We start from the raw sequence: 25,194 nt of genomic DNA, 5'->3' as shown, positions 1-25,194 counted from the left end.
GACGGCCGTCTTGCGGAGTCGTCTATTGCAGGGGCTCCGGGCCGTTCCCCAAAGCTTCGACGGCGCATGCGGGAGAACGTGTGCGACGGTGGTCGAGACCCCTCCGCCTGCCACTCCGTCATTCCATGTGCTTGTGACGACGTTGGTCGGCCCCGAGGAGCATCATTCGCGCGATGGATTGAAAACACACACACACGTAGGAGGATGACTTGTACGAGTGTATCAACATCTGGCCGGGTTCGGTCGTGCTGCTGTGATGGCATGATGGTTCTTCTTGGAGAGCGGTGCCAAGAGCACTACATCTCAGGGTTGTAGTGAAGCTCTCATGAAGCTCTTGTGACGACCCCTCCTCCTCACCTCCCTCCTCGAGCTAAACTCGAGCTTTAACACCTAACACCTAAGGCCATTAAGCTTAGCAAGAGGTATGTCCAAGGGAGGTGACGAACGGAACGGATGTTTCATTCGTGATACCCCAGCAACGCTATACTCGGTGTCTGATAATGGTTTGGATACGGTCCCTCCCCGGGGCCCAGCAGGCTCCTCTAACAAGCAGACCGCCGTCGTAGCGCATAGTTGACAAGGTAGCCCGCGCCCCCAACGGCGGGGTGCCACGGGGCCGTAGACGTCATTGAGGAACCTTTTCTGTTCTTGGATATTTGGAAGCATAGCTCACGAATACGCATTGCTGTCCCGCTCCCTGAGTGCCCCCTTTGATAATATGAACCAGACTTCGGTTTTGTCAAAAATCATCTGCTGCATGACGTGCCAGAATCCTCAAGTGGCTCGACTCTTTCTGAGATTCGATTCTCTCCGAGATAACGACACTCCTCGACGGCTCCGTCTCTTTTCTTCTTCCTGTTCCCCCCTTTCCGTTTGCAAAGGAGACAAGGTTCGGACCTGCAGGATTGCTGACAGCCCAACCTCAACCTGATTGATATCTTTGTCAGCCATTTCGATCGCTGTCGAAATAATGCAGAGAATGAGGCCGCATTTTGCATGATGTGTGTGCCGCAGATCATGGACTGCAGACTGCAGAGCATCAAACTCATACACGTGTAGGGCGGGCACAGCGGGGGAGAAAGGGGGGCTTTGCCTTGCACCTTTGATACGGCATCTAGCCAGCGTACCAGCGAGCTGATGGATGGATGTGAATGGCCTTGAGAATTGGATCAGACCACCATGTACAACTACAAAGAGTCGAATAAGTACCGTAGATCTTGATAAACATGTAGACCACTTTCAAAGGGTGGCATTATACCACTCATCACCACGTTTGTTACGATTTTGCACGTTTACACAGAAGAGAAGTCTCGGATTAACCCCTGGGATCATCATCACCCCTCTCTGGAAACTACCAATCTATCCGAGTAAAAAGCCCAACTCAAAACAAGGCCAAAAAAAAAAAAAAAAAAAAAAAAAAAGAAAGAACAAATAAAAAGAAGCAGCCCCTTGTTCCTTAGAAAAAAACCAAAACAAAGGCGCCGGCGAGGTTAAGAACGTAGCTAAGAGGGGTATCTACATATAGCCCATGATGCCTTCGAGCCATTACCAAATTTGCGTGTGCCCAAATCTGCGTGCGTTAAAAAAAAGAATAGGCCGTTGGTTACTGCGTGTTTGCTCCTTGCTCTTTGCCTCGTTCCATCCACACTCGGGCATCACACGCCCTTTCTCTGCTCTCTGCTTCCTGCTCTCTCCAGAATGGTATCGAAGTATGCCTGCCTCCCTTCCCCCCTAACTGCCGAATAAACCAAACGAGATGAGCAAACAAAAACGAAAAGGTAAAAAAGCAGAAACAGAAACAGAAACAAAAAGTCGAGAGCCAACGCCTCGCCATGTCCGCCCTGCTTTTACTGCCTTGCTGTGCCGCGTCCACCCCGCGTTGTCGATCATCTCATCGTCTGGGGAGGTTGTTGGCCCGATAGGCTGACGCACCTCCCGTGTTCCACCCCTGATTGACACTATTCTTGACAATCAGCGCTGCAGCCGCAGCAGCTGCCTGACGCTCCTTTTGACGATGCCTTTCCCTAAGATAGTTCGTTGCTTCGGGCCGCATGCGAAGAATGCGGAGGATCATATCATCGCTGGGATCCGCCTGGGCCTCTTTGCGCTTCTCTTCTTTGGCCCTCCTCATTGTGCCTAGATTTCGGCTCATCATGATACTCTTGCCACGTCGGATAGTGCCCATACTGGCGAAAGCTCCAGGCCCGCCGCTAAAGGTTGGTCCAAATGTTGCTGGAGCCGAGAGCCGGTTTTCGTGCTTCTCCTGGAGAAGCATCTGCGTCGCGCGCTGGGCGTTGGCAGCGGCCATGCGCTCAGATTCCCGGATCAGGGTATCCGTTGGTTCAAAGTAGAAGAAGTTCAAGGCTGCCAACTCGTGCCACTTGGGTGACTTCAGGACATCCTGCGGCACACCCAACTGCTCTCCGGAGTCATCCTTGGCGTTGAAGAACTCAAAGAGAAGATTCAGCCATTGGTAGACAATGTCGATCTCCTTCTGGGCCAGAGGTCTTTGCGAAGAAGGCTTCTCGGACAGCGGAGGCACCAACAGGCCTTCTATGGCCTGGAGCACTTCCTTCCATAGACGTGTCATGACCGCAAGCATCGTGGCGTCGGTCAGAGTCTGCTTCATGATGGCAAAGTTCTGGTCAAAGTAGTGGAACAGCGGTTGCAATGCTCCCTCAATGTCGCTTGCTGTGGTGACAACCGGCATAGTCGATGCTCTCTTCTTCCACAGGCTGGTCACCTGTGAACCGATACCGCCACCTTTAACCAGCCTCCGTAGAGTTTCGAGAGAGATGGTGGCACTGATTTGAGCTCGGAGCTAGATCAGAGTTAGCAGCTGAATCCAAGTGCAACGAAATGAAGCATACCTTATCCGTGATCTTGCGGACCATATCTCTCTCTGTTCTCTTCAAGTGCCGGAACGCCTTTCCAAAGTAGAATTGAATGTCGTCGCGCTCGCCTTCCATGCTCACACGCAGCAGCACCCTTCCTTGAGTGTCCAAATCCAGCCAGTATTCGCGAGGCAAATAGTCACTAAAGTGAATGGGATCAACCTTGAGCGATGTACGGCCAACAAAGTCGTGTTCACCAAAGGTATCGTAGTCCCAGATAGTGGCGATAATATTCAGCGGACTCGACACCGTGATGTCGACAGATTCGTCCCAGCGAGGGTTCAGGTTCCGGTACACAATGCGTGTCTTATAAAGACGCTTTTGGTACTCGTCTCCAAGAACTACATACGGATCGCTGAAACCACCGGGATCGCAAGCCTTCAGGTCTTCGGCTTCAACAATCTTGATTGTGAAGACGTACTTGTTAGGTCGTCTTGGTTGCTGCTTGCCGAGGCGCTCGGCCTTTTGCAAAACCTCAGCACAAGCGTCGACATTCATCGACTTCTCTAGCTTGTCTAAGGCTTGCATGGCATGCTCAATATTGTTGAGCTTAACGAAAGACTAGGATAATGTGAGCGACTTACGGGATCCTTGTTGGGAAAGCGGTACATACCTCGGGATAGAATTGGAAAGGTTCTGGAGCATCTTTAGTGTTCCAGGCGTCTCGAGCATACTGAGCATACTGCATGAACTTTTCTTGGGTTGTTTGATTCGCAGCTGCAGTCTCCTGCGCCGTTGGCCTGTCCATCTCCTTCCCAAACCGTTTCTCAAGCTCCTCGCAGTATTGTCCAATGCCAGCCGCGTAAGAACGAGCCAGTGCCGTCATGAATCTGGCGTGGTGGACGTCGCTGTCCCACTCTAGCTGATAGACTTGCTCCATGGTCTGATGGAACATGGAAAAAATATCCACAACAGAGGAGCTGTGTCGTTCGTTGTCCGAAGGAATGCCATCGGGATTGTGAGTCTTGACTTGGAACGGATCCTCGGCAATGGCATTGTCGACTAATTCAACCATGACGCTCTCGGCGTTGCGAACCCACCGCCAAACGAAATCGACCAAAAGTTCCTCAATCTGGAACTCAAATGGCTTGTCGGGCAGTGCCGCGTGGTGTGTCCGGCGCATGTCGACCAGCTCCTTGTAAAGGTCGAACCCATCCTGCATGTTGATCTCTTCACCACTCTCCTTTGCAACCGCAATCGTTCGCTCAATAATGTGTTGCGCATCTCGTTCATAGCTGGGAAACATCACATCTACCAGGACCTGCCAGGGTTTGACGCCCATAATCTCCGAGATGTTCTTGTATCGTTTCTGAATTTTATTCGACAACTTAGTGACCGCCCGGCCAAGCTCAACAACGTGGGTAAACTGCCACTCAGAGGCATGGTTGGGTAGTTTGTCGTGCACGAAAGCATTATACGCATCCGTGGCAGCACGTCTCATGCCGTCGGTGAGGTGAGTAGCAAATTCCTGAGCTTGTTCAGGTTTGACGGAGAACGCAGGATCTGAGTGGATGTGGTCTACCAGCAATTCCATCACAGCCGCAATGTTTGGTGGCTTCGATGCGTAACAGTTAAGCATCAGGTTGTAAAGATCTCGTAGTAGAAAGTCGTGGAGGCTGTGAAGTGTTTGCTGATATACAGCGAAATCATGAATCGTCCAACGGCTTTGGTCAATGTCCAGCAAGCCCGCATTGTACTGGTGCAAGTGCGGCGGTTTCTTGACCTCCTCGCCCGAAGTCTTTACGTCGTTCATTGCAGCGAGAAGATCCTCGGCGGGAAGCTCTCCATCGAGAAACTTCTTGCCAATCACCTCGACAAAAGCAATTAGTCTTGAGAATTGAGGAAGGCGCCAATACACGCTGAGTTCCATGAGAAGATCGCCAGATTGCTTTGAGATCGGCGTGAACTCTGCTGCTGGATCGGCGTGTAGTTGGTCGTACGTCATGCAGTCCTTCAGAATGGCCTTGTAAAATGCTCTCGAGTCGTTGGGAATGAATGTGTAGACAGCCTCCTCGAAGTCCTGACTAGAGTCATCTAGAGATAGAGAATCAAAGTTGATGGAGCTGTCGAAGTTCAGGAGGGACCCATCGGGGCTAGAGATTGCTTTGCTGATTTCCGAGTACGATTGTTCTGTCCCAAATACTGACATGGGCCGCCCAGGCAGCGGCTTGTCCATTCCAGCCGTTGACGTCTTGGCCAACTCAGGGTTGACAGTCAAAATGTCGAGAATGATTTGTGAGAGATGCGGCGCTTCAGCCCTCCTCCACTCTTGGAAGGCTTCCTCGACATCAAAGTCCTGACTCCTCAGAGCGCCGGGCGCACCTGAAGCCAACCTTTGCTGGTAGTTCTTCATGTCCTTGATCGCATTCTCCTCCGTCCAGATGTATCGGCTGGCCTCGATGTCGGACTGTACTTCAGAGTTGGATCGACCAAAGATGCGAGCCACGGTGAGGACTAGCGGCATGTCCTTGACGTCGGTGCTCGGAGGAACAACGATCTCGATGGTGTTGCCTTCGCCCTGAGCAGCGTCGAGAGACAAGTTCTGATCCCTAGTGAGTAGCTTGTTCTCCAAAGTATGCAATCGGCTCATCAACTCGGGCCTGTCTCTGTCGTGCCCCTGGTCCCGAAGAGTTTGCGCCACTAGCCTGATGAACATGGCCATATGTCTGTCCGCCGTTTCCTTCCACGAGTCGTCCGTCGCAGATGTTAGCTGGGCATACTTTTGGTTGGCCTTGGTTGCGGACGAATAGAACATGAGAACGTAAGGCTCGAGCTTTCGGTCCTTCTCTACGGATTTCTGAAAGCCCTTCTCGGTGAAGGCCGTGTATGCTTCGGCAAAGCTGCGCTTCAGAGCCGAGTCGTTGAAGCCTTGCATGGGTTCCTTCCCTGTCAGGACATTCTTAAGTCTCTTCTCCAAGGGTTTCTGGAAGCCATGGGGTAGCTTGATGCTGTTGGAACCCGACGAGACGAATTGACCGACCAGTTCGGTGACGCTCGTGTGGGATCTCTGGGCTGGTTTCGGGGCGGCAACATATTGCTTTCGTCTCTGTCTCGGTTGGAGGATGTGGTTGAGGTATGCAATTCGCAATGCAAAGGTATAGGCATCGTCGTGGCTGACAACGGTGATGTTGCCCCTGGATGCTCCCCTCGGTCTCATGCTAAGCCGATTGCTAGTTACTCGACGGCCCGGCATCCACGAGCTCCTAGAAGCGGATGACATGATCGCTGATCGTAACGGGCCCGGAGATGCGTGGGGTCGAAAGTCGGACGTGGGCGATAACGGGGCACAATTTATGAGAGAGCTGTCATTCTCGTACCAGCGCAGAATGGCCAGCTAGATGGTTTGTAGTGGTCGGCCGTAGACTTTGTCCGTAGACGTGACAGGTCGATCTGGGGTTGTCAGGAAGGTTCTAGCTGCGATAGCGGAGAAGTTATCGTCGGTAGGTCGGGGGGTTTGGAGGAAATGAAGGTTGCGGCGAAATGTGGTGTCCGTCGAGAGTTGGATGGTGGTGTTGATCGGTCAAGGAACCAATGTCTAGCAAGCACGCTGCAGCCGCTTGGGGACCCTCAGAAGGTTTGGGGGTGAATGTTTGGTGCAGCAGGTGACACACGTCATTGGCAGAAAAGGAGATGCGGTGACTGCCGGGACCCCTTGTACTTTTCAGGAAAAGGTGGCACGGTGGTACCTGCGGCCCTGCGCGGCGCTAAGCGGCCCTGGTATGGACAGCACGAGGGACGGGAGGGAGGCTAAGTTGGCGGATAGTGTACCTCTAGTAACATTTCATCGCTAATAAGGTACTTATGCCAGCAAGTAAGATTGGTGGCATTAGTTAGTGGACAGAGGTATTCTGATTTCATCACTGCTGGGCGCATCGGGTATCGATGATGCCTGACCGGCGGAGACCCGTGGACGGGGCCGGACCACTGGTCACTGCAGTTCTGGCCTGACGATACGACACCTTAATCTAGAGAAATGCGAGCGAACAGATAGTACCAATAAATGGCATGCAATGGGTCTACATAGTAGTTGTTTTGTTCCAAGCTCTGGGTCAGATTTCTACCTCTGATTTGCTTTGCAACAGAATTAGATACCAAACTTCATCAAGACTTTCCTTCTCCCCAACAGATGTTTGAAGAGAAACATACCTAGCATGAGAATCATTACCGACTTATGATGTTTCCTTTCGTTTGTCGGGTCGTGTAATTCTCCCTTAAAAGACGCTCTTAGGCGGTAAGTCCACGTACGTGGGACCATACTCTGTACAAAGGGAGGCACTCACGATACGAGATCTATTGCCGCCATGCTTGGCTATTTCGCCTTCAATACGAAGACTTTCACCATCTAGCATTAGCCTCGGATCCTGAGTCCGGCCTCCTGCAGATCACCTTACTTTCCTACGTGAATGAAGTCAAGCTTGAGACTAACAACGCCAAAGGGAACTGCTCGCGTGTTGTGTCAACAGTGAAGGCGGCATGTATTACGGATATGACCATTTCCAAAGGGCCAAACGGTATCAGCAAGTCACATGCTTCCGCGTAATGTGTCTTGGCCGCTTATATCGACCTTCTTTCTTGTTCTTTCAATTTTCTTTCTTCTCCACTGCATCCTCCGAATGGTCCAAGGGTACTTCCACGGCCGTTGTCCAGCGAATCAGTAGTTCGTCCGGACCAAAGATGGAGCGTCCTGGACGCGCATATCCGGTCCGTCATGCGCAGCTCATCATTTCCCGGTCCTTATCATATTATGTATGATACTACACGGACACTCATCAAGCATTTTCTTTAACCCAATTGACAATGACTTTCTCGGTCAAATCTCTCTCACCTCCTAGGCACCAGCAGAAGCTCTGTGTCCATAGTCATAAGAAGGGCCTCTGCGCAGCAGAGGCCTACGCTGGCGTCCCGGTGATTCAGTTGATTTGACGCAGGTGCAATCGCAGTCTATCATGATCAGGCAAGGTAGATCGACGATGTATACGTCCTGGCATTCAAGCTGGCAGTGGCACTGGAAAGCCGCAGCTCCAGAATCCAGGGCAGACGAGGTCAAGAGCCCAAGGTAGAAGGCTCAAGGCGCTATGTTCTCTGTGCCCAGTGCCCGATTATTCGTCCCAATTTTGTCCGAGGGATGTTCCTTGTCTGCCGCTGGGACGCTGGGGATTGCATGGTCCATTGTTTATCTCTTACACACGGACGAGTCCGGCTACTGGAGCCGTAATAAGTCAGAAAGGCGAAATTACCCAACACAGCACCAACAAGCCGGAGGTGACAGGTCTGTGTTGTAGAGTATTTGACATTTGGTGACAGGTTGCAAGTTCGATGCTGGCGTGCTAGACGTCACGTAAGTTGTGGGATCGTATCCGTAGGAGCAAAAAGCTGCTGACGGAGTCAACGATGCCGCCGCCGCCACAGTCGAAAAGAGTCATGGTGGTGATAGGTATCAAGGCGCGTACGACATGCTCTTAGCTTTGTACCTATCGGACAGCCACGCCGCGCAGGCCATGGCGGCCGGCGCCCTTTGATCGGTGACAGGCGCACTGCTTCTGAGAAAGGAAGTCTGAAACAGCTCTCCATCCTCTTTTACCTGAGAGTCTCGAAATCGGCTGGACTCTGCTTGGCTCATAGCAAAGGTAAAAAGGCGTAGACGCTTTCCGGGCCTTTGGTAGGCATGAGTACAGCATGACGAACCCAATACTGAACCCGACTGGCTAGACGGATAAGTCGATCAACATAGAGACTTCGTTCGTATGATTCGAGAGAGCTTGTTGCATCTAGTTCCTGGAGGAGAGTGACGGCCGATTGACTTTCAAGGCTTTTCAGAGGACTGGGGAGCCAGTAGGGGAGCCAGTCTCCGAGGGCCCCTCATCAGCTACCCCTTTTCTTGATGCAATGTAGAGGCATAATTCACAACCTGCAGGTGGTGTCGTCGCAAGTTGACGAGTTGAATCCCAACTCTCTGGAATCTTGAACAAGGAAACGGGCGGAAGCGCCATAATCAAGCGAACAGTTTGCAAGAGCCGCTTTGTCGACGTGATGAACAGAATCCTTGGCCAGCGACCAACAGACTGGGCCTTGTCTCCACGCAGAAGAAACTTGGGGGACGGAGACATGGCGTCCGAGAGGGTGTTCAAGATCTCGCAGCTTGCTGGGCTTTACTTCGCTTCCCAAAGTTGGGAATCTGGGAGGGGCAAACACCTAGGCCCCCTAGGGTGGAGAGGATGGGGAGGCACGAAAAAGGACGGCGGTACGGAGTACTGCACGCCCAGTCAGCTTGTTGCTTGTTCGTGCTTGTCATGAAGACATGGTAATTAGTGCCAAGGTGCCCTGCTACGGCCCAACAATGTGTGGTATGGACACGACCAGGTGGTGTGGTGATCCCATGCGCTTTGGTCAACTGTCGAAGATCTTGGGCTGGTGACCCCACCATAGATGGCTCAAAAAGTGAAAGAGGCCGCCGTTGTGCCTGGAATGAAGGAGAGACGTGGATGCTGTTCAGTGCCCCAAAGAGGACCTAGGAGGACACATGAAACCCGGAGGTGAGATGGTGGATGGCTGGCGGTGATGGTGTTGGTGGTGGTGCTGTTTTCGTAGTTGACAAGGCTATGGATGGTTTGGTGTCCATTGGTGTTGAGGTAAGATTGAGGCTCACGTTCCTGAATGCCATGGAGGTGATGCCGAGGGGGTAAAGCTCTTTGTGTGATAGATATTATTGTCGTTGATGCAGCCTGGTGCTTGGTATTCCATTGGAAAGGCTAGACGAAGAGAGTTCCACGGGTGGATAATAATGGGAATTTGAGGCCGGCGGGCAGGGGTCGGGATAAAAGTGAAATCGGCGCCAATCTCGTCTTTGCCAACCCTGGCGCCTGAAGACCAAGTGGGCTTGATTCAACGTCACAACGGGGGAAGGCACTTGGGGATTGAGGTGCACCTGCCCAGCCAGCGCTGTAGTGTATGTACCTAAGAAAGTTGCGCATCGCAGCTTTCCAGTGGCAGCGGCGGCGCGTACCTACACAGCAGGTACCTTTCATGCTTTCCACCTAGGTAGTCCACCTACCTAAATTCAGACGAGGTGGCATGGTACCTTACCTTACTCCAGACCACCAGAGTGACAAGCCCGGCCCGGCCAAGTCCAGCCCACATGCATTGTGTACATATACCTGGTTGGCGTGGGAAATCTCCGCGGCGACACAAGTATCTTGAACCGAATGCGGGCCTTGACGACACTTTCAAGGAGGATGGGGGGGGCACCACTGGGGGGCACATCAGCGGCAGCAGGCAAGCACCTCAGCAATAGCAACACAGTGACAGCAACCGACAAGCAACAGGCCTCTGAAGCAGACGTGCCGCAGCCCAGCAGCAGGTGGTTCTCCGTCGACATCGGATCGCAACATTCAACCTTTTGCATTTCCATGACTCTCTTATTCATTTCCCCCCCGTCCATTCTACACTACAACAACTACCACTACTTCTCTGGTATTTTACCTCTTATTCCTGTTCCCCCTCAAATACTCCCGTCCTCGACGCCGCCGTTGCCTGCCGTTATCCCCGCAGCTTTTACTTTAACCCCTTCGCTCAGGCCCTCATCGCCTCCCGCAGCCGCAGCGTCTCGAACCTGGCTGCTCAGTCCACGCTTCCGTACCGCCTGCCCGTGGCTGTGGCTTGGCCTCTTTTCGTATCGCCAAATGTTCACGATCCTGGCTAACTTGCGACCCCGCGCTGCGAAGCTCGCCGACCACCAAAGAGGCGTCCCCTCTGCCTCTGCCTCACCTCCGACGTTCTACATCTTCATGCGCCGTTAATCTCAACTTCAACATCTCATCATGGGCATCGTTAGCAGCAAGCCCGATGACGGGGCTACCCTCTATCTTAGAGACCAGAATCGACGTGCGGACCCCCCGCCCTCTGCTCCCTCTATTCTGCTTGCCTCTGCTTGGCCTGTTCATGCAAGCAGCCTTGCGCACCTTCTTGCTAACTCTTCGTTGCAGTATCCATATCTTCTCTCGTCATTTCCAACCCGCGAAGGCGCTCTGCCGTAAACATCGTTCCCAATGCATTCCCCGCTACCAGAGTCTCGGCCTCTCGTCCGCTAGGCGACGGCAGTCCCATAGAATTCGTTCAGGTTCGTAGGCGCACAGAACAGCACCAGACTCCCTCTGCTCTACTACCTCACAGTGATATGCGCTGACCATCGCATTTGCAGGACACCGAAGTCGTAACAAGTCCCGGCGGCGTCCCGAATTTCATACTGAAGCTCAACCAAGACGACGAGCTAGTCTTCACCTTCACCTTCGTTATACGTCAAGGCCAGCAGTTTGTCACGAACGGCGGCGCTGACGCTGTAGCAACGACCGACACTCAAATCAGCGGGCTGACCTATGTCTATGCCTCTACGCCCCGCGAAGTAGAGAACTTGGTGACCCGCGAGTTCCACGCAGACCCGAATCTACACAAGAATTCCAACGTTGAGTTGGTAGGCGACTTTGCGACTGGCGGCACTCCCTCTGTCTCTTTTGAATGGACCTGGAAATGGAAACCTCCAAAGAGCATTGAAGACAGGGGTGGTGGATGGAGGAATTCCTGCAGCGTATGCTCACCACAGACCATGAGCATGGAGCATTGCTAATCCCATCATAGTTCGTCGAGTACGACCCTCGCGCTCACTGTCTGCATACTCTAGCTAGTTTCTCATATTGGGTGTCGAGTAAGGCTTCGCTCGTCCTTCTTACCCGCGGCCCGCAGCTGACTTCTTCTAGACCCAGTCTTGCCGCTCAGCCACCCAAACTCGCCATCCCCTCCCTTCCTACTGACCGCCCCTCCCAAGATCCGTGTCGCCTCGTCCCAGTCTGTGGATTCTCGGATCAGTCATGCCGAGTTAGACGAGCCCTTGTCACCGTTGCCGGGCAATACATCGTCGACCACCATACTCCCTGTGCCACAATCTGCATCGGAGCCGATCAAAGTCGATGTCGCATGCCCGAAACCCACCGACGATGTTCTCGTACCAGACGATGGACCCGTCTTCAGGGCAACGATTAAATCGTTGGAGCAAAAGACTGGTAACATGCGGACGCAGATGAAGCGCGTGCTCAAGATGGCTAAACAAGCACACGAGGCACAGCAGGAGGCCAATAAGAACTTTTCCGAGTTCATCGATACTCTTCGAGAAGCCTCTTCGACAAATGCCAATGCTGTCCAGCCAGCCATCGAACACTACTTTGACAAGATTGCCCGGGAAATTCTCGCCTACGAGCGGACAAATACCGTCAACCTCAAGAGGATTGTGATCGATCCTTTGGACAAATTCTACACAGTGGACATCAAGCAAGCCGAGTCCAAGAAACGTGACTTTGAGGAGGAAAGCAAGGATTACTATGCTTACGTTTCAAGATATCTCGGACAGCGTCATGATTCTGTCAAGGCTAAGAAACTGGCAGAGAGTGATTCAAAGTACCAGACCAAGCGTCGCAACTTCGAGCTCAAGCGTTTCGACTATTCGAGTTTCATGCAAGACTTGCATGGCGGCCGGAAAGAACAAGAGGTTCTGTCCCACCTCACGCGATACGCTGACGCTCAAACGAAGAGCTTCCTCGAGGCAGCGAAAAAAATTGATACCCTTCTACCCCAATTGGAGGCACTTTCAAGCGAAGTACAAGAGGCCGACAAAGAATATCAGTACCAAAGGCGGGAGCGCGAAGAGAAGAGACGACTACTCGAGAAAAGCAATCATCCGTACAATGAGCCTGATCCCATTCCAGTACCCGGTACAAGCAGTGGCCCGGTTGCGAGCTCAAATGGGAATGCATATGTTTCCGACAGTGATCTAGGCCGTGCCGATAGTACAGGATCGCAGTTGAAGGTGGCAATGTCTTCGGGTTCGAATCCTTCCCTTTCAATGGCTTCTCCTGAGCTATCTCGGTCCCCAGGCAGTCTTGGCAATTCTTCTGTTGGAAGTCCTGCTCAAGCCTCAAAGTTCAAAGGAATCCGTGATTTGGAGGAGAAAGACTATGGACAATCGTCAGGCGCCAGCAGCACACAGCGTAAAGAAGGACTGCTTTGGTCCCTTAGTAAGGGAGGAAGCAATCATGTTGACCCGCGCAATCTGAACAAACAGGGCTGGCACAAGTAAGTTCACTTGGGAACCCCAGAAGCATTTTGCGTCCTAACAAGCCGCAGGTTCTGGATTGTGCTCGATCAGGGCAAGCTCTCGGAGTATAGCAACTGGAAACAGAGGCTTGATCTGCACAATGATCCAATCGACTTGAGAATGGCATCTGTACGAGAAGCACGGAATGCCGAGCGTCGATTCTGTTTCGAAGTCATTACGCCCCAGTTCAAACGAGTCTACCAAGCGACATCGGAAGAAGACATGAACAGTTGGATAACGTCTATCAACAATGCGTTGCAAAGTGCGGTCGAAGGCCGCATCATGAGAGACAAGTCGGCGCCGAGCGATTCAGGATATATCAAGAGAGACATTGGCTCGATCCTCACCGGCAAGAGCCCCTCTGTTGGCCACAATAGCCACCACAGTCATGCAAATTCAAATAGCGCACCCGTACGCCGAATTACTGTGGGCGCTCGGCCCAGCACGCACCGATCAACTAGCTCGAGTTTTGACGAGAATCCCGACAAGCTGCTTCAATTGCTTCGCGACAACGACCAAGGAAATTGCTGGTGCGCTGATTGCGGATCGGGTACAAAAGTCGAATGGGTTTCAATCAATTTGGCCATCATTCTTTGCATTGAATGTAGCGGCATTCATCGCTCCCTCGGCACGCACATCAGCAAAGTGCGATCTCTCACCTTGGACATCAATTCCTTCACCTCTGATATTGTCGAGCTATTACTTCTTGTTGGAAATAGAGTGTCCAACATGATTTGGGAAGCGAAGCTCGAGCCTGGCTACAAGCCGACACCACAGGCAACCCGAGAGATGCGGTTGCGGTTCATCACAGCAAAGTACGTGGATAGGGCATACGTCGAGCCGATTTCAGCCACGCTTTCGCGTTATCCAAACCCTGACGACACCTTACTGGCGGCCATCAAGAAGAATGAGATCCAGCAGGTGATTTACGCCCTGGCTCTGAGGGCAAGCCCCAACGTCACGGACAGGTCTCGAGGAACCCACGCAGTTTTCTTGGCGCTGGCGGCCGCCGATCCTGCGTCACCTTCTCCCACTCCTGGACAGCCCCCGGAGACGGACAGAACGGTACCGTTCCCGGTGGCAGAGATGCTGCTTCAAAACGGCGCAGAAATTCCGTTGACGATGCCGGCCTTCCCCCTAAGCCGGAGTGCGCAATTGTATATTGAAGAAAAACGAGGACGCAGCACGGGATTTACAAACGACAGCGTTGGGTCACTACCCGGCAACTTGAGTCCCAACGAGAAGCTGCAGCGGGAGAGAGATGCCCGTTTACAGAAGAGAGTAAGCGCGGGAGGACGTCTGGCCAAGAGCCCGATTCCGGAAAGGTAGCGACCTACCTGTCTCGAGCGGCTGGGACAACTCAACATGTGCCTTGCCTTTGCACTGCATGCGAGGCGTAGATCTTCTCTTGAAGTTCGCTTATCGACAGACGATTATGATGACTCTGGGGGCGATGACGGATGAAATCGTGTTGGCACTGGCAAGAAAGGCGAAGGGGAACTGGCTGGCATGCTTTGATACTGTCATTACGAGAAGCCATATTGCTTTTGAAGGGCCCGGGGGCATTCTTTTCTACCGGGCGAGAGGTTATCTGTTTTCATTGCCGGACATGAGGAGCCCAGAGTCATGGGACCATGTTGTCACATATAGCATGTGTACAGAGTGCTCTTTTTCCGATGACAGACGCCAGCGCAGGGTCAAGCAGGTACACACCGTTGGAGTAGTCCTCGATTGGAGAAGGCCAAGGGTTGGAGAGGAAAGAGACGGCCGTTGTGCGCGTGTGCTTGTCTGTGTGTGTATGGATAGTAATAGTAATGAAATGATGAATACAAAGTAAGACAGTCACCTTTTATTTCGGCTGTTTCGTTTGCTACGGACCGAGTGAATGAGGCGATTGAGGCGGAAGTCTTATTGCCACTAGCAGTCAGAGAAAAAAGGGGGGGGAGGGCAGTGGAATCGTAAATGAGTCGTTTGGAGGCATGTGAAGCATTCACGTGTGGATGCGGCGGGGGATGAATCACACCTGCGATCCGTAGTATACTTAGCCACAGCAAGCGACGGGATGCGCACCTAGGTATTCTTACAGAGTGACCAAAGTGACGGGGCAGATTGGGTGGGGGGAACGTCACTTTTAGATGCTGGGAAGGGCACATGATGGGGATGTCTCAATTTGGAGACTCGAGATGGGGGAAGAACGGGTGTCTGCATCAAGCTCGTTCGCCATACCCGCTGTCAAGACCCGAATTTGACAAGGTGCGGTGAGTCCATGACCATAGTATGGGAGATCTCGATGGTGAAGAGTAAGGAACCTTATGGGCAATAGCGGCTGTATGATTCATGAAGACCTTACCTAGCTTGAGGTACCTTGCTCTACCTTACCTTCATCATCTGGTTGTGGTTGAGTGGGCACCCCATTTCCAGGCGAAAGTCGCGATAGTGTGCAGGTGAGGTTTACTGAGAGAAGAAGAATGGCTCACATGAGACCTGGTTCTTTCCGCCACATGGTTCGTGTTAGAGGCGGAGGCGGAAGGGAAGGGGGAGAGAGGAAGCTATCATCAGTCTCACGCGGGCGCGATTCTTGCTCCCGCTTCGTGGGGCTGGAGGTATTCATATGGAAGGGGATGGGAGTCATTCCCCATTTCCAGAAAATGGATTTTGTAATGTTCTGCCGTTCAATTACTTCCGTCGTCGTTGTCCTCGCATTACTCTTCGTTGCAGAAGCACCATTGCGCTCGTCTTTTCAACTCTGCGCGACCCAGTGAATATCGACTTCTACCCTTGCCTTGAGGCACCTTACCTTACACCACCTCTCTACCTTATCTGTCGTATCTGTGCACGTATTTGCCAGATCTGCATACGACCTGCGGCACTCGAGAAGAACGAAAAGGAAAGAAAAAAAGGACAGAGCAGGGAAAGCGCCTTTGGGTTACCTCATTTGAGAGGGCAAGAGAAGAACAGCTCGCAGGAAACAGCCGATGACTGCATGTCTAGGCTGCAGCGCACCCAACTGCTGCACCACTGCAGTCATTCGATCCTCAAGGACCCACTTGCTCCTGGCACAGTCCTCGATCCGAGAAAACGGAAGGAAGGCCCTGTCAACAGTCAATCTCCACTACCACTGCCTGCCTGCCTCCAGCAAGCAGTCCAGCTGTCTGAGGTGAGGTGACTCTGGGGCGGTGTTCACAGTTCAGCCCAGTACCTTACCCTCCGGGTGACGGAGCCAGCAAGCCCCAGCCAGTCCAGCCCAGTGGACGGGACCCTCTCCAGGACCAGGACACAGGACACCCGTGGACAGGACAAGCAGGACCATCACCTCACAGCACCGGGACACAGGGACAACCTGACGGGACCCGGCAGCTTGCACAGGGCCATTGTAGGGGCGTTTGGTTGGTTCTTCCACTTTTTGGTTTGGCTTGGCCGTAGCTTGAGCACCACTGCACTTGCACCTGCACCAAGCTACCACCTACCTCCTTCCCCCCTCCCCACTTTGGGGCTACTGGCTTCCCGGACCGTCCAATACGCAGGCCGCAGTGCGCAGTAGCTCCTCCATTTTCCAGGCTGCACTCCACGCTCACTCCTCGGGGCTTGCCTTTCCAGGCTTTCCTGAGCAGCTGGTTTATTAATGCGAAGAGCCTCGCCATCCATCGCATCTCTCCCTTAGGCAACACTTCCAACATCCAATCTTCCCATCTCCAATCCGTTACAACTTTCACAATCACCCACGTTACACCTTATCCCCAGAGCTTTTGTCTGCATAAATCGTTTTGGCCCATACAGAGGTTTCCCGTACGTACTAGCTTGCCATAACCAGAGATCGGCACATACCTGGTATCTATTAATTCACCGACGACGTAATCATTCCTTACCTCACCTTGCTTTACTCTCTTGCTGCCTCCGAGAATCCCACTTGAGAGCGAATCCTGCAAGACCGTGACACTACCAATCGAGGCCATGGCTCCTCCTCAACCCGAAAAGAGCCAATTGAAACGAACTAGAGTAAGTCGTCTACTGATCTGCCCGGCCTTCTGGTGTGCAATCCTAAATCGTCTTTCCCTTCCAAAGGGTTCTCTGCCAGAAACCGAACTGGATGCGAAAAAGCCCCGTCGCTCCGACAGGCAATCACCGGAACCCGAGCACAAGACGCCAGTCTCTAAGAAGCACCAGCTTCCCTCGCCAGTCACAAGGTCCGGCGATTCGGATGAGGTCTACAAGGAGCCCACCGCCACACCCCCGGAAGGACGTCCCAGCCAGGTGAACCACCGCGATAAGGACGACGCGTCGCAAGCCGTTAATAACATCTCCTCACCGCCGCAGGAGGCTACTCAGGCTTTCTCGCAGTATGCCCACGAGACCAAGGAGGCCCTCTCGGACGAGGTCGAGGACGAGGTGAAGGAGGGCGTATGGGGATACTTGTTCCCTCTCGATACCAAATATGGCAAAGTTGTCGTCATGAAGAGGCGAGCTGCTTGCCCCTTGCCCGATGCTCTCGAGGCCAAGGAGTCCACGAATAAGGATCAGAATGGAAAGTCGTCTTTGCAGAAGGAAGAGGAGGCGTACGAGCGCACAAAGGTCAAGGGAGTTGCATCGGGCGGATACTTGATTGGCCGTCACCCAGAATGCGGTAAGCCTGTCGTCCGTTTTCGAGCGTAGCCATGGTGGTGCTGACAACCCACAGACATCGTCGTGGACGATCCCATCATTTCCAATAGGCATTGCTTAATCTTCACCGAAAACAAGGGCGGCGACACTGTTGCGATTCTGGAAGATTTGTCTAGTAACGGAACTTTCGTCAACGAAGCAATCGTAGGACGCAACAAGCGGAGAGAACTCCAGGAGCAAGACGAAATCGCTGTTATTGACAAGGCTCGTTTTATCTTCCGGTACCCCAAGAGTCGGCAATCTAGTGCATTCCTGAGTCAGTACACTCTCCTCGAGAAGTTGGGCAAGGGTCACTTTGCCGAAGTGTTTTTGTGTGTCGAGAAGTCTACCGGCCAACGGTACGCCGTCAAGATCTTCACCAAAACGCCAGGCATGGAGGAGAGATCCAAGCAGGAGGGCTTGCAGCAGGAGATTGCTGTTCTCATGGGCGTCAGCCATCCCAACGTTCTCTGCCTGAAGGACACGTTCAATGAACGTAACGCCGTTTATCTGGTCCTCGAGCTGGCTCCTGAAGGCGAGCTGTTCAACTTCATTGTCATGAGGCAGAAAGTGAGCGAGGACGAGACACGTAAGCTCTTCAAGCAGCTCTTCCAGGGCATCAAATATCTCGTGAGTCTCATATCATGGCAATACTGAGCTGAGCGCTGACTGGCAGCAGCACGATCGCAACATTGTTCACAGAGATATCAAACCTGAGAACATCTTGATGGTCGACAAGGAACTCAATGTCAAGCTGGCTGATTTCGGCTTGGCAAAGATCATTGGTGAAGAGTCCTTCACGACCACATTGTGCGGCACGCCCAGTTATGTGGCCCCGGAGATTCTCGCCGAGGGCAGGCACAGAAAGTACACCAAAGCAGTAGACATTTGGTCGCTGGGTGTCGTGCTGTACATCTGCTTGTGTGGCTTCCCGCCCTTCTCGGACGAGCTCTATTCTAAGGAATTCCCTTACACCCTGTCGCAGCAGATTAAAAGCGGTAGGTTCGACTACCCATCACCGTACTGGGATTCTGTTGGCGACCCTGCTCGTAAGTGGCTTGAAAGTCCATTTTCTCTGTACGGAAACTGATGCTTCAAACTAGTTGACCTGATTGATTCTATGCTTGTCGTCGACCCCGACCGTCGATTCACTGTGGACCAGTGTCTCAATCATCCATGGATGACGCAAAACCAACCGGGTGTCAATGATAGCACTGATGGTCTTGTTGGCGGTATTCAAGGCTTGGGCGTCCATCGACGGGGCGTGACCAGAGAACGTACGCTCTTGAGCACATTGAACTCAGTCCAGGTGGCAACCAGAGCGCCTGTGGGAGACAGCAAGAAGCCCGTCAATATCTATGCTAAGAACACGAAGAAGATTCAGCCAAAAGAGGCTGACCCCCACTCGCAGAGGGCTGTGGGCGAGTTCGTGGAGATGGGGGGCAAGGGCGACGAGGCGCTCTTTGGGGCCGATGGGGAGAGCATTTACTCAAAGAATGACATTGCCAGCGCCGAGAAGAATGGTGGGAAGTGATGCTGTGTAATATTCCTTGTGGGTTTGTTCTTTGGGAGCATGGATTATGAGATGTGTCTGGGGACAGCATCGGCGATGTTTTGGGTTCTTGGCTTTCCCGGTGCCATGTAGGCATGTACTATGCTTGCGACACCACCAGCCATTGTTTTTAGTACTGTCACGGGCTTGGAGAGATGAGTTGTGCAGTAAAGCATTGGACGACCTCTACAGATACGCGGGCACGGATGGGCAAAAGTTTGGAGTTTCACGCTGTTTTTGATCGAAACAACGGCCCAATATAATAATAAGCTCAAACAACATGAAAGAATCGTCTGTGAAGAGATGTTTTGTCGATGACATATGCGGCCGGTTGACTAGACTCCATCATTTGCAGGGGAGATAGATTCATGAGCTGTACATCGGGGTCAAGGAGCCAAGACTCAACGATATTACCCACCGATATATCGGCACCGGGAGGATAAGGGCGGCCAGGCTGCTGCGGGTCACACCGGGCGGTCCAGATGGACGGGGTGGGGCCGAATCAACGACATGTCTTCATCGGGTCCTCGTCACTTTTTCTGCCATGTGAGTTTCTTTCGTACTTTCCAAGCAAGATCAAAATATTGATTTCAGAATTTCCTACTTGAGAATATCAGTGTCTCGATTTTCATGCGAATTACAGCATGCCATGGTGAACGATTTGATGTAGATGCGTATTTGGTGCAACGCTCGACGTTGAACGCTGGCACCCCGCTTTATTCACCGCCTTCGCCTAGGGCCCCATTTGCGGTTTTTCGCACAACTGCGAAAGTGGCAGAAAAAATTGCTTACCACCACCCCTCCATCAACGACGACGCAGAACGAGTCGGCCTTCGCAAATCGAAGCACTTGGACTCACCGCACGACAGACCGACCCCCTGTCTCCGTTTTCTCAAACGACACGCCCCCTCTACCTGTCTTTCTCACACTTTCGGCCGTCTGGTTTTTCCCGGGTTCAGAACCTCCTCTTTTTGGGTTTTTCTCCAACCCCCGATCAACCGCATAAACCACCGACCTCGAAACCCACCCACCCCTCTCTTCGTCGTCGACCCTCCCAAAAATCCCGAACACCATATCGGAAACTATCATGGCGGCGGGAGCGAAGCAACAACAGGCGCAGCCGCAGCTGCTGTTCGTCGATGGTTCCTTCCAGGAGCTGGCCCGCGAGATGGCCGAGTACCTCCACATCGCCGACGAGATTAAGCCCCTGGTCGAGAACGAGGCCAAGAAGGAGGAGGTCCTGAGCAAGCTGGTGGCCAAGTCGGCGGCGCTGTCTTCAGTGCCCGAGAAGGAGTTCACGGCCGCCTCAAACCTGATGGTCCACCTCGTCCTGCAGTCCGAGGAGCCCAAGAAGCACCTGCCCGCCCTGTGCAGCGCCTTCAGCAAGCCCATCGCCTCCAGCCCCGTCAACGGCGTCGGCCTGAGCCTCAACGCCCTAAAGCACCGTCTTCAACCTCATCGCGCCCGAGAATCCGATCCGGTTCAACGTCTTCATGGCCATCCTGCGCTTCCTCAAGTCGCACGCCATGTACGATGCCGTTCAGCCCTACCTGAAGCACCTCCCCAGCTGGTTCGAGGAATGGGCCACCGGCGAGGAGTTCCAGAGACAGATGTACGAGGAGATTGCCGAGGTTGCCAAGGAGGCTGGCAAGGAAGAGTGAGTTTTTCGGATACCCCGAGACTTTTTGGACGAGAGCAACAGATGTGCTGACAGCATGTGCCCCACATCGATAGGGAGAGCTACGAGTACATTCTCAAGGCCCTGCGCACCTTTGACGCCGACGACAAAGGAGATCGGCTCCGAGGATGCCCAGAGACTATCTCTCCGCGCGGTCCGCGACGCCCTCCTGTCCAACACACACTACCTCTTCACGGACATCCGCAGCATACCCTCGATCCAGAACCTCTCCGAAACCCACCCCATCTACTCCCAGCTTCTCGATGTCTTCGCCGAGCAGGACCTCGAGGACTACAACGACTTCAACGACGAGCACTCTGGCTTCGTCGAGAAGGAGGGCCTCAACCACGACAAGCTCCACCGCAAGATCCGCCTCCTGACCTTCGCCTCCCTCGCCGCCCAGACGACCTCGCGCCGCATCGAGTACGCCGCCGTCGCAAAGGCCCTCCAGGTCCCCGCCGAGGAGGTCGAGATGTGGGCCATTGACGTGATCCGCGCCGGCCTCGTCGAGGGCAAGCTCTCCCAGCAGGACCAGGTCTTCCTCGTCCACAAGGTCACCTACCGCGTCTTTGGCACGCGGCAATGGCAGGAGCTCGCCACCCGCCTCGACTCGTGGAAGGGCACCTTTACGAACCTGTACGACGTCATCCGCAAGGAACAGGCCAACGCCAAGGCGCAGAAGGAGCGCGAGGCGCAGGAGGCGGAGCGCAAGCAGCAGGGCGGCGGCGAGGGCGGTCGCGAGGGCGGCCGCCAGCAGAGGGGCCAGGGACGTCGCGATAACAACCAGCAGCGTGAGCCCAGAGAGCCCAGGGAACCCCGTGAGCCTAGGGAGCCCAGAGAGCCGCGCGAGCCCAAGGAGCGGACGGAGGACGACGACTAAGCGGGAGGCATGAATTCTGGTCTGTTGATGATGAGGAAACTTGCCTTTTTCTTAGTTTGGTCTTTTCGCCCCCCTATGGCCTTGAAGGATCCCCCCTTCCCTTCACGCACGACTTGCGGGTCATCAAAGTAGGATTAGGAAGCAAGAACCGTGTTTTTGCGACAAAAGAGGACACAAAGGGCATGAGGGACTCTAGGAAGAGAGAAAGACTCCGTTCGTGTTTTTTATGTAATTACGGCGGGGAGGAAAAAACAAAGGGGGGGGGGACAGGGGACTTTCATGGGCCACGCGAGGAACTTCTATACCTTTAGAGCTTTGAGGTCTTCGCGTGGGAAATATGGTGGGCTTGCTGCATTGCGGGAAGAAAGAAAAAGCAAATGGCCTTTTTTTTTATTTTAACTTGTTTAGGGAGTCCCCGAATGAATCCGGCGTAACGAAGAGATTACGATACAGACGTTCTTTTTTTCTGTCCCTCTCTGCTTAAATTGACCTTGCTATGTGATTGTGGGGTGGAATATAAAAGACTGACAGCCAGCTACATGCAAAGCTCTGTATGTATCCAGGACGAATCATACAGGCGTAGTCCCCAGGCATACCATATGAGCAAGTCAGTAGGACTATCACAAGACAAAATGGTAGAGAGGTTGAGCCAGCAATTCATATCTGATACTTCTGTCCTTTTGTATTTTTTTTTGAGGGTTTGGATTGAGGAAACTCAATAGTACATGTCTAGATATACAATAGACAAACAACAAAAGAGAAAAGGAATCTTCTTTTCGACTCCAGACCTTTCTTACACAAAGCACACACATGGCGAGAGGCCCGCTTCTAGGAGTCTATGCCAAATACGAACTGGCCCTTCTCTACCACACTCCCTTCTCCAGCAATCATTTTGCCTTTGTCCACCCTCCTTTCCTGAGTCTGATATTCACTTTCAGCTCTACGGCACGGAGAAAGACGGGGGCCTCCCACCACGGCAGGGCATGAGCGAAGCTAGGAGAACGCAGGCCCAACTGTCTAGCCAACAGAAGTGCGCGCAGTTCCCCCATTGATCCAGCCTAGGCCCCCGCAACTATGTCGCAGAGTAAACAAATCAGGTCCCCCCCTTCTCACCTCCCAAACTCAGATGCCCAAGCGCTTGGAGAGCTCGGAGCGCGTCTTGCTGTAGACGTCCTGCGGCGAAGGCGTAGCATCGAGCTTGACGACGCGGCCCTCCTTTTCAAAGTAATCCACGACGGGCATGCTCGTCTCGACAAAGGTGCGGAAGCGCTTGCGGATGCTCTCGGCGTTATCGTCAGCGCGACCGCTCGTCTTGCCGCGCTCGAGCAGGCGGCTCTCCATGACGTCCTCGGGGCAGTCGTAGAAGAGCACCAGCTTGGCGGGGCAGACGGCCTCCTCGAACTTGACGGCCTGGTCCATCTTGCGGGGGAAGCCGTCAATGAGGAAGCGGGCCTCCTTGCCGCCCGTCTTGTTGTTCTTGATCGTCTCCGTCATGGCGTTCTCGAGCAGCTGGACGGTGACTTCCATGGGCACGATGAGGCCGTCCTTGATGTAGTCCTTGATGAGCTGGCCGAACTGGGAGCCGGGCCGGTCTTGTTCGGCGCGGAGGAGGTCGCCGGCCGAGAGGTGGGTGAAGCCGTAGTCGGAGACGAGGCGGGCGCACTGGGTTCCCTTTGCCGGCGCCGGGGCCGCCGAGGACGAAGAGGACTGTCACGTCGGCGGGGGAGAAGGTCAGGGGTCGACTTTGTTGGGGAGGAGGGCTTGCTTTGCCTCGGGGGCGGGGAGGAGGCCATCTCTGTGGGTGTTTTTGTCAGTTGAGTCTCTGTCTTGTGGTTGCACAGCTTGATTAAGCTACTGAAAGGATTGGAACACAGATTGTGTGCTCGTCTTGTGGACAGAAGTGACTAGATGTTGTCCAGGGCCAAGAAGACTGTTTTGGAGGGTATGAGGGTTGGACAAAGATAGCTTACCTGCTCTTTGATCAACGAGGAGCTTGTAAGCAAAGCTACCGGCACCAACAACAACGAGGAAGGGCCAGAACTTGACGCCGGAGGATTTCTTAGGGGGTTCAGAGGAGTAGAAGCGACGCGCCGGGAGTCGCTGTTGGAGACGAAGGGAAGAGCGAGAAGTGGAAGTGAGGATATTAGAAGAGCGGATTGGGGAAGAAGAAGCTCGGGAGAGCAGACGGGGCGCAAAGGAGTGCATGATGACGGGGCTATAAGACGGCGAGGTAGGCGCGTGTTTGGTGGGCGGCAAGCGGCTAGTTCGGGAGGAGGGGTGGGAATGAATAAGGTAGGCTTGTCAATGCAAAGTGACGAGACGGGCTGCGGCTACACCGAGGACAAGGAGAGAGAGGGAAAAAAGAGTGACAACGTGTGGTGGTGGTTGGTGGATGGTGGTTTCGAAACCTGTCCTGCGTTCACGCACTCTGTCTGCTAGGGTCAGCTAAGGTAGGTAGGGAAGTGTTGGCGTGGCACAATTTTGGACGGTCCCGTCACCTCCTGAGAGTGGGGCAAATTTGGGGGGAATTGGGGATTGGGATTGGTATTCTGAAATCTGGACTTCCAGACCGCCCGACCTCACGACCCCTGACCACCCTGACGTATGTCCACTTGGCAACAGTGCTGGGTTTCTGGCGCTATCACGTGGAAATACCATTGGGATAAGCTTTCGTCTGTTGGTTGAAGTCGTCTTATTCCTCCGTATCTTCGGTAGCCAAGGGACATCTGTTCTTCCCGAGCGCTTCTTGCATTGCTGGGACCAATCACTGACCTCTGGTTCCTACACAGCTAAGATGAGAGCTCCTCTCTGTAGACTGAGTCTCTGAGCTTACTTACTTAGATTCGGATGTCTTCTCGCTCGTTAATATCCTCGACGCCTCCTATGGATGACCAAAATATCTTCCCAAAGCCTGTCTCACTTGGCTGCATTTCATGCTTTAGCTCATTCATGGGACTTTGTTTCGCTCATGCTACGTAAACAATTCCTGCTTGAACATATCACAGTCACTAATCACAAGGAACTGTCAGGCTAGGGTACCCTGATCACATGTTCGAGATAGGAACGTAGTCATGCCGCATAAGTTTGCCATGAATCTGGGTTGGTGGTCATCCCAGCTACCAGGTCATCTTGTGACGGAGGCCTCGCCCGCAGGATCCGATCACAGCTTTGCCGACGCAAGCGCGGAGTCGGGCGGATAAAAGTTGCGAGCGGCAAACTTCATCTGCGCGACTTAGGTTGTGCGCGAAAACTCGACGACGAGCCTTTGTACCGCGTCGTACCTGCGAGGCCTCCATCGGCACAATTGACAACGAGTATGAGTGCTTGGCTGTCTCATGCGGGTCATGCTAGCTTGAGTTCGCAGGGCTTCAAAAATGCAACAATGCGGCCTATTCTATAATGCCGGTCATG

General features: G+C 53.4%; 5 protein-coding genes across 5 annotated transcripts; 3 read left to right on the top strand and 2 right to left on the bottom strand.

Annotated features, from left to right (window-relative positions):
• Positions 1 to 1,891: 1,891 nt before the first annotated feature.
• On the bottom strand, positions 1,892 to 6,114 carry N0V96_002172 (uncharacterized protein; the record flags this gene model as incomplete). Its single annotated transcript, XM_053187791.1, has 3 exons — positions 1,892 to 2,821; positions 2,871 to 3,455; positions 3,508 to 6,114. 3 exons carry the CDS (start codon positions 6,112 to 6,114, stop codon positions 1,892 to 1,894), a joined length of 4,122 nt encoding a protein of 1,373 aa, XP_053055295.1.
• Positions 6,115 to 10,711: 4,597 nt separating this feature from the next.
• N0V96_002171 (uncharacterized protein) lies at positions 10,712 to 14,364 on the top strand (the record flags this gene model as incomplete). Its single annotated transcript, XM_065756453.1, has 6 exons — positions 10,712 to 10,775; positions 10,877 to 11,010; positions 11,092 to 11,475; positions 11,526 to 11,592; positions 11,645 to 13,013; positions 13,065 to 14,364. The coding sequence occupies 6 exons, from the start codon at positions 10,712 to 10,714 to the stop codon at positions 14,362 to 14,364; spliced, it is 3,318 nt and encodes a 1,105-aa protein (XP_065614822.1).
• Positions 14,365 to 16,986: 2,622 nt separating this feature from the next.
• Positions 16,987 to 19,207, top strand: DUN1 (serine/threonine protein kinase; the record flags this gene model as incomplete). Its single annotated transcript, XM_053187793.1, has 5 exons — positions 16,987 to 17,031; positions 17,098 to 17,656; positions 17,711 to 18,303; positions 18,353 to 18,722; positions 18,777 to 19,207. The coding sequence occupies 5 exons, from the start codon at positions 16,987 to 16,989 to the stop codon at positions 19,205 to 19,207; spliced, it is 1,998 nt and encodes a 665-aa protein (XP_053055297.1).
• Positions 19,208 to 20,312: 1,105 nt separating this feature from the next.
• N0V96_002169 (uncharacterized protein) lies at positions 20,313 to 21,783 on the top strand (the record flags this gene model as incomplete). Its single annotated transcript, XM_065756452.1, has 3 exons — positions 20,313 to 20,705; positions 20,770 to 20,882; positions 20,940 to 21,783. The coding sequence occupies 3 exons, from the start codon at positions 20,313 to 20,315 to the stop codon at positions 21,781 to 21,783; spliced, it is 1,350 nt and encodes a 449-aa protein (XP_065614821.1).
• A 1,122-nt stretch (positions 21,784 to 22,905) lies between these two features.
• Positions 22,906 to 23,988, bottom strand: URA6 (bifunctional uridylate/adenylate kinase; the record flags this gene model as incomplete). Its single annotated transcript, XM_065756451.1, has 3 exons — positions 22,906 to 23,445; positions 23,492 to 23,553; positions 23,754 to 23,988. The coding sequence occupies 3 exons, from the start codon at positions 23,986 to 23,988 to the stop codon at positions 22,906 to 22,908; spliced, it is 837 nt and encodes a 278-aa protein (XP_065614820.1).
• Between the last annotated feature and the right edge of the window lie 1,206 nt (positions 23,989 to 25,194).

The sequence above is a fragment of the Colletotrichum fioriniae genome (assembly GCF_027942845.1).
Source record: "Colletotrichum fioriniae strain IMI 355084 chromosome Unknown scaffold_2, whole genome shotgun sequence".
Classification (NCBI taxonomy): domain Eukaryota; kingdom Fungi; phylum Ascomycota; class Sordariomycetes; order Glomerellales; family Glomerellaceae; genus Colletotrichum; species Colletotrichum fioriniae.
Note: the sequence above shows the minus strand (reverse complement) of the source record. Positions and strands in the feature narration are given on the sequence as shown.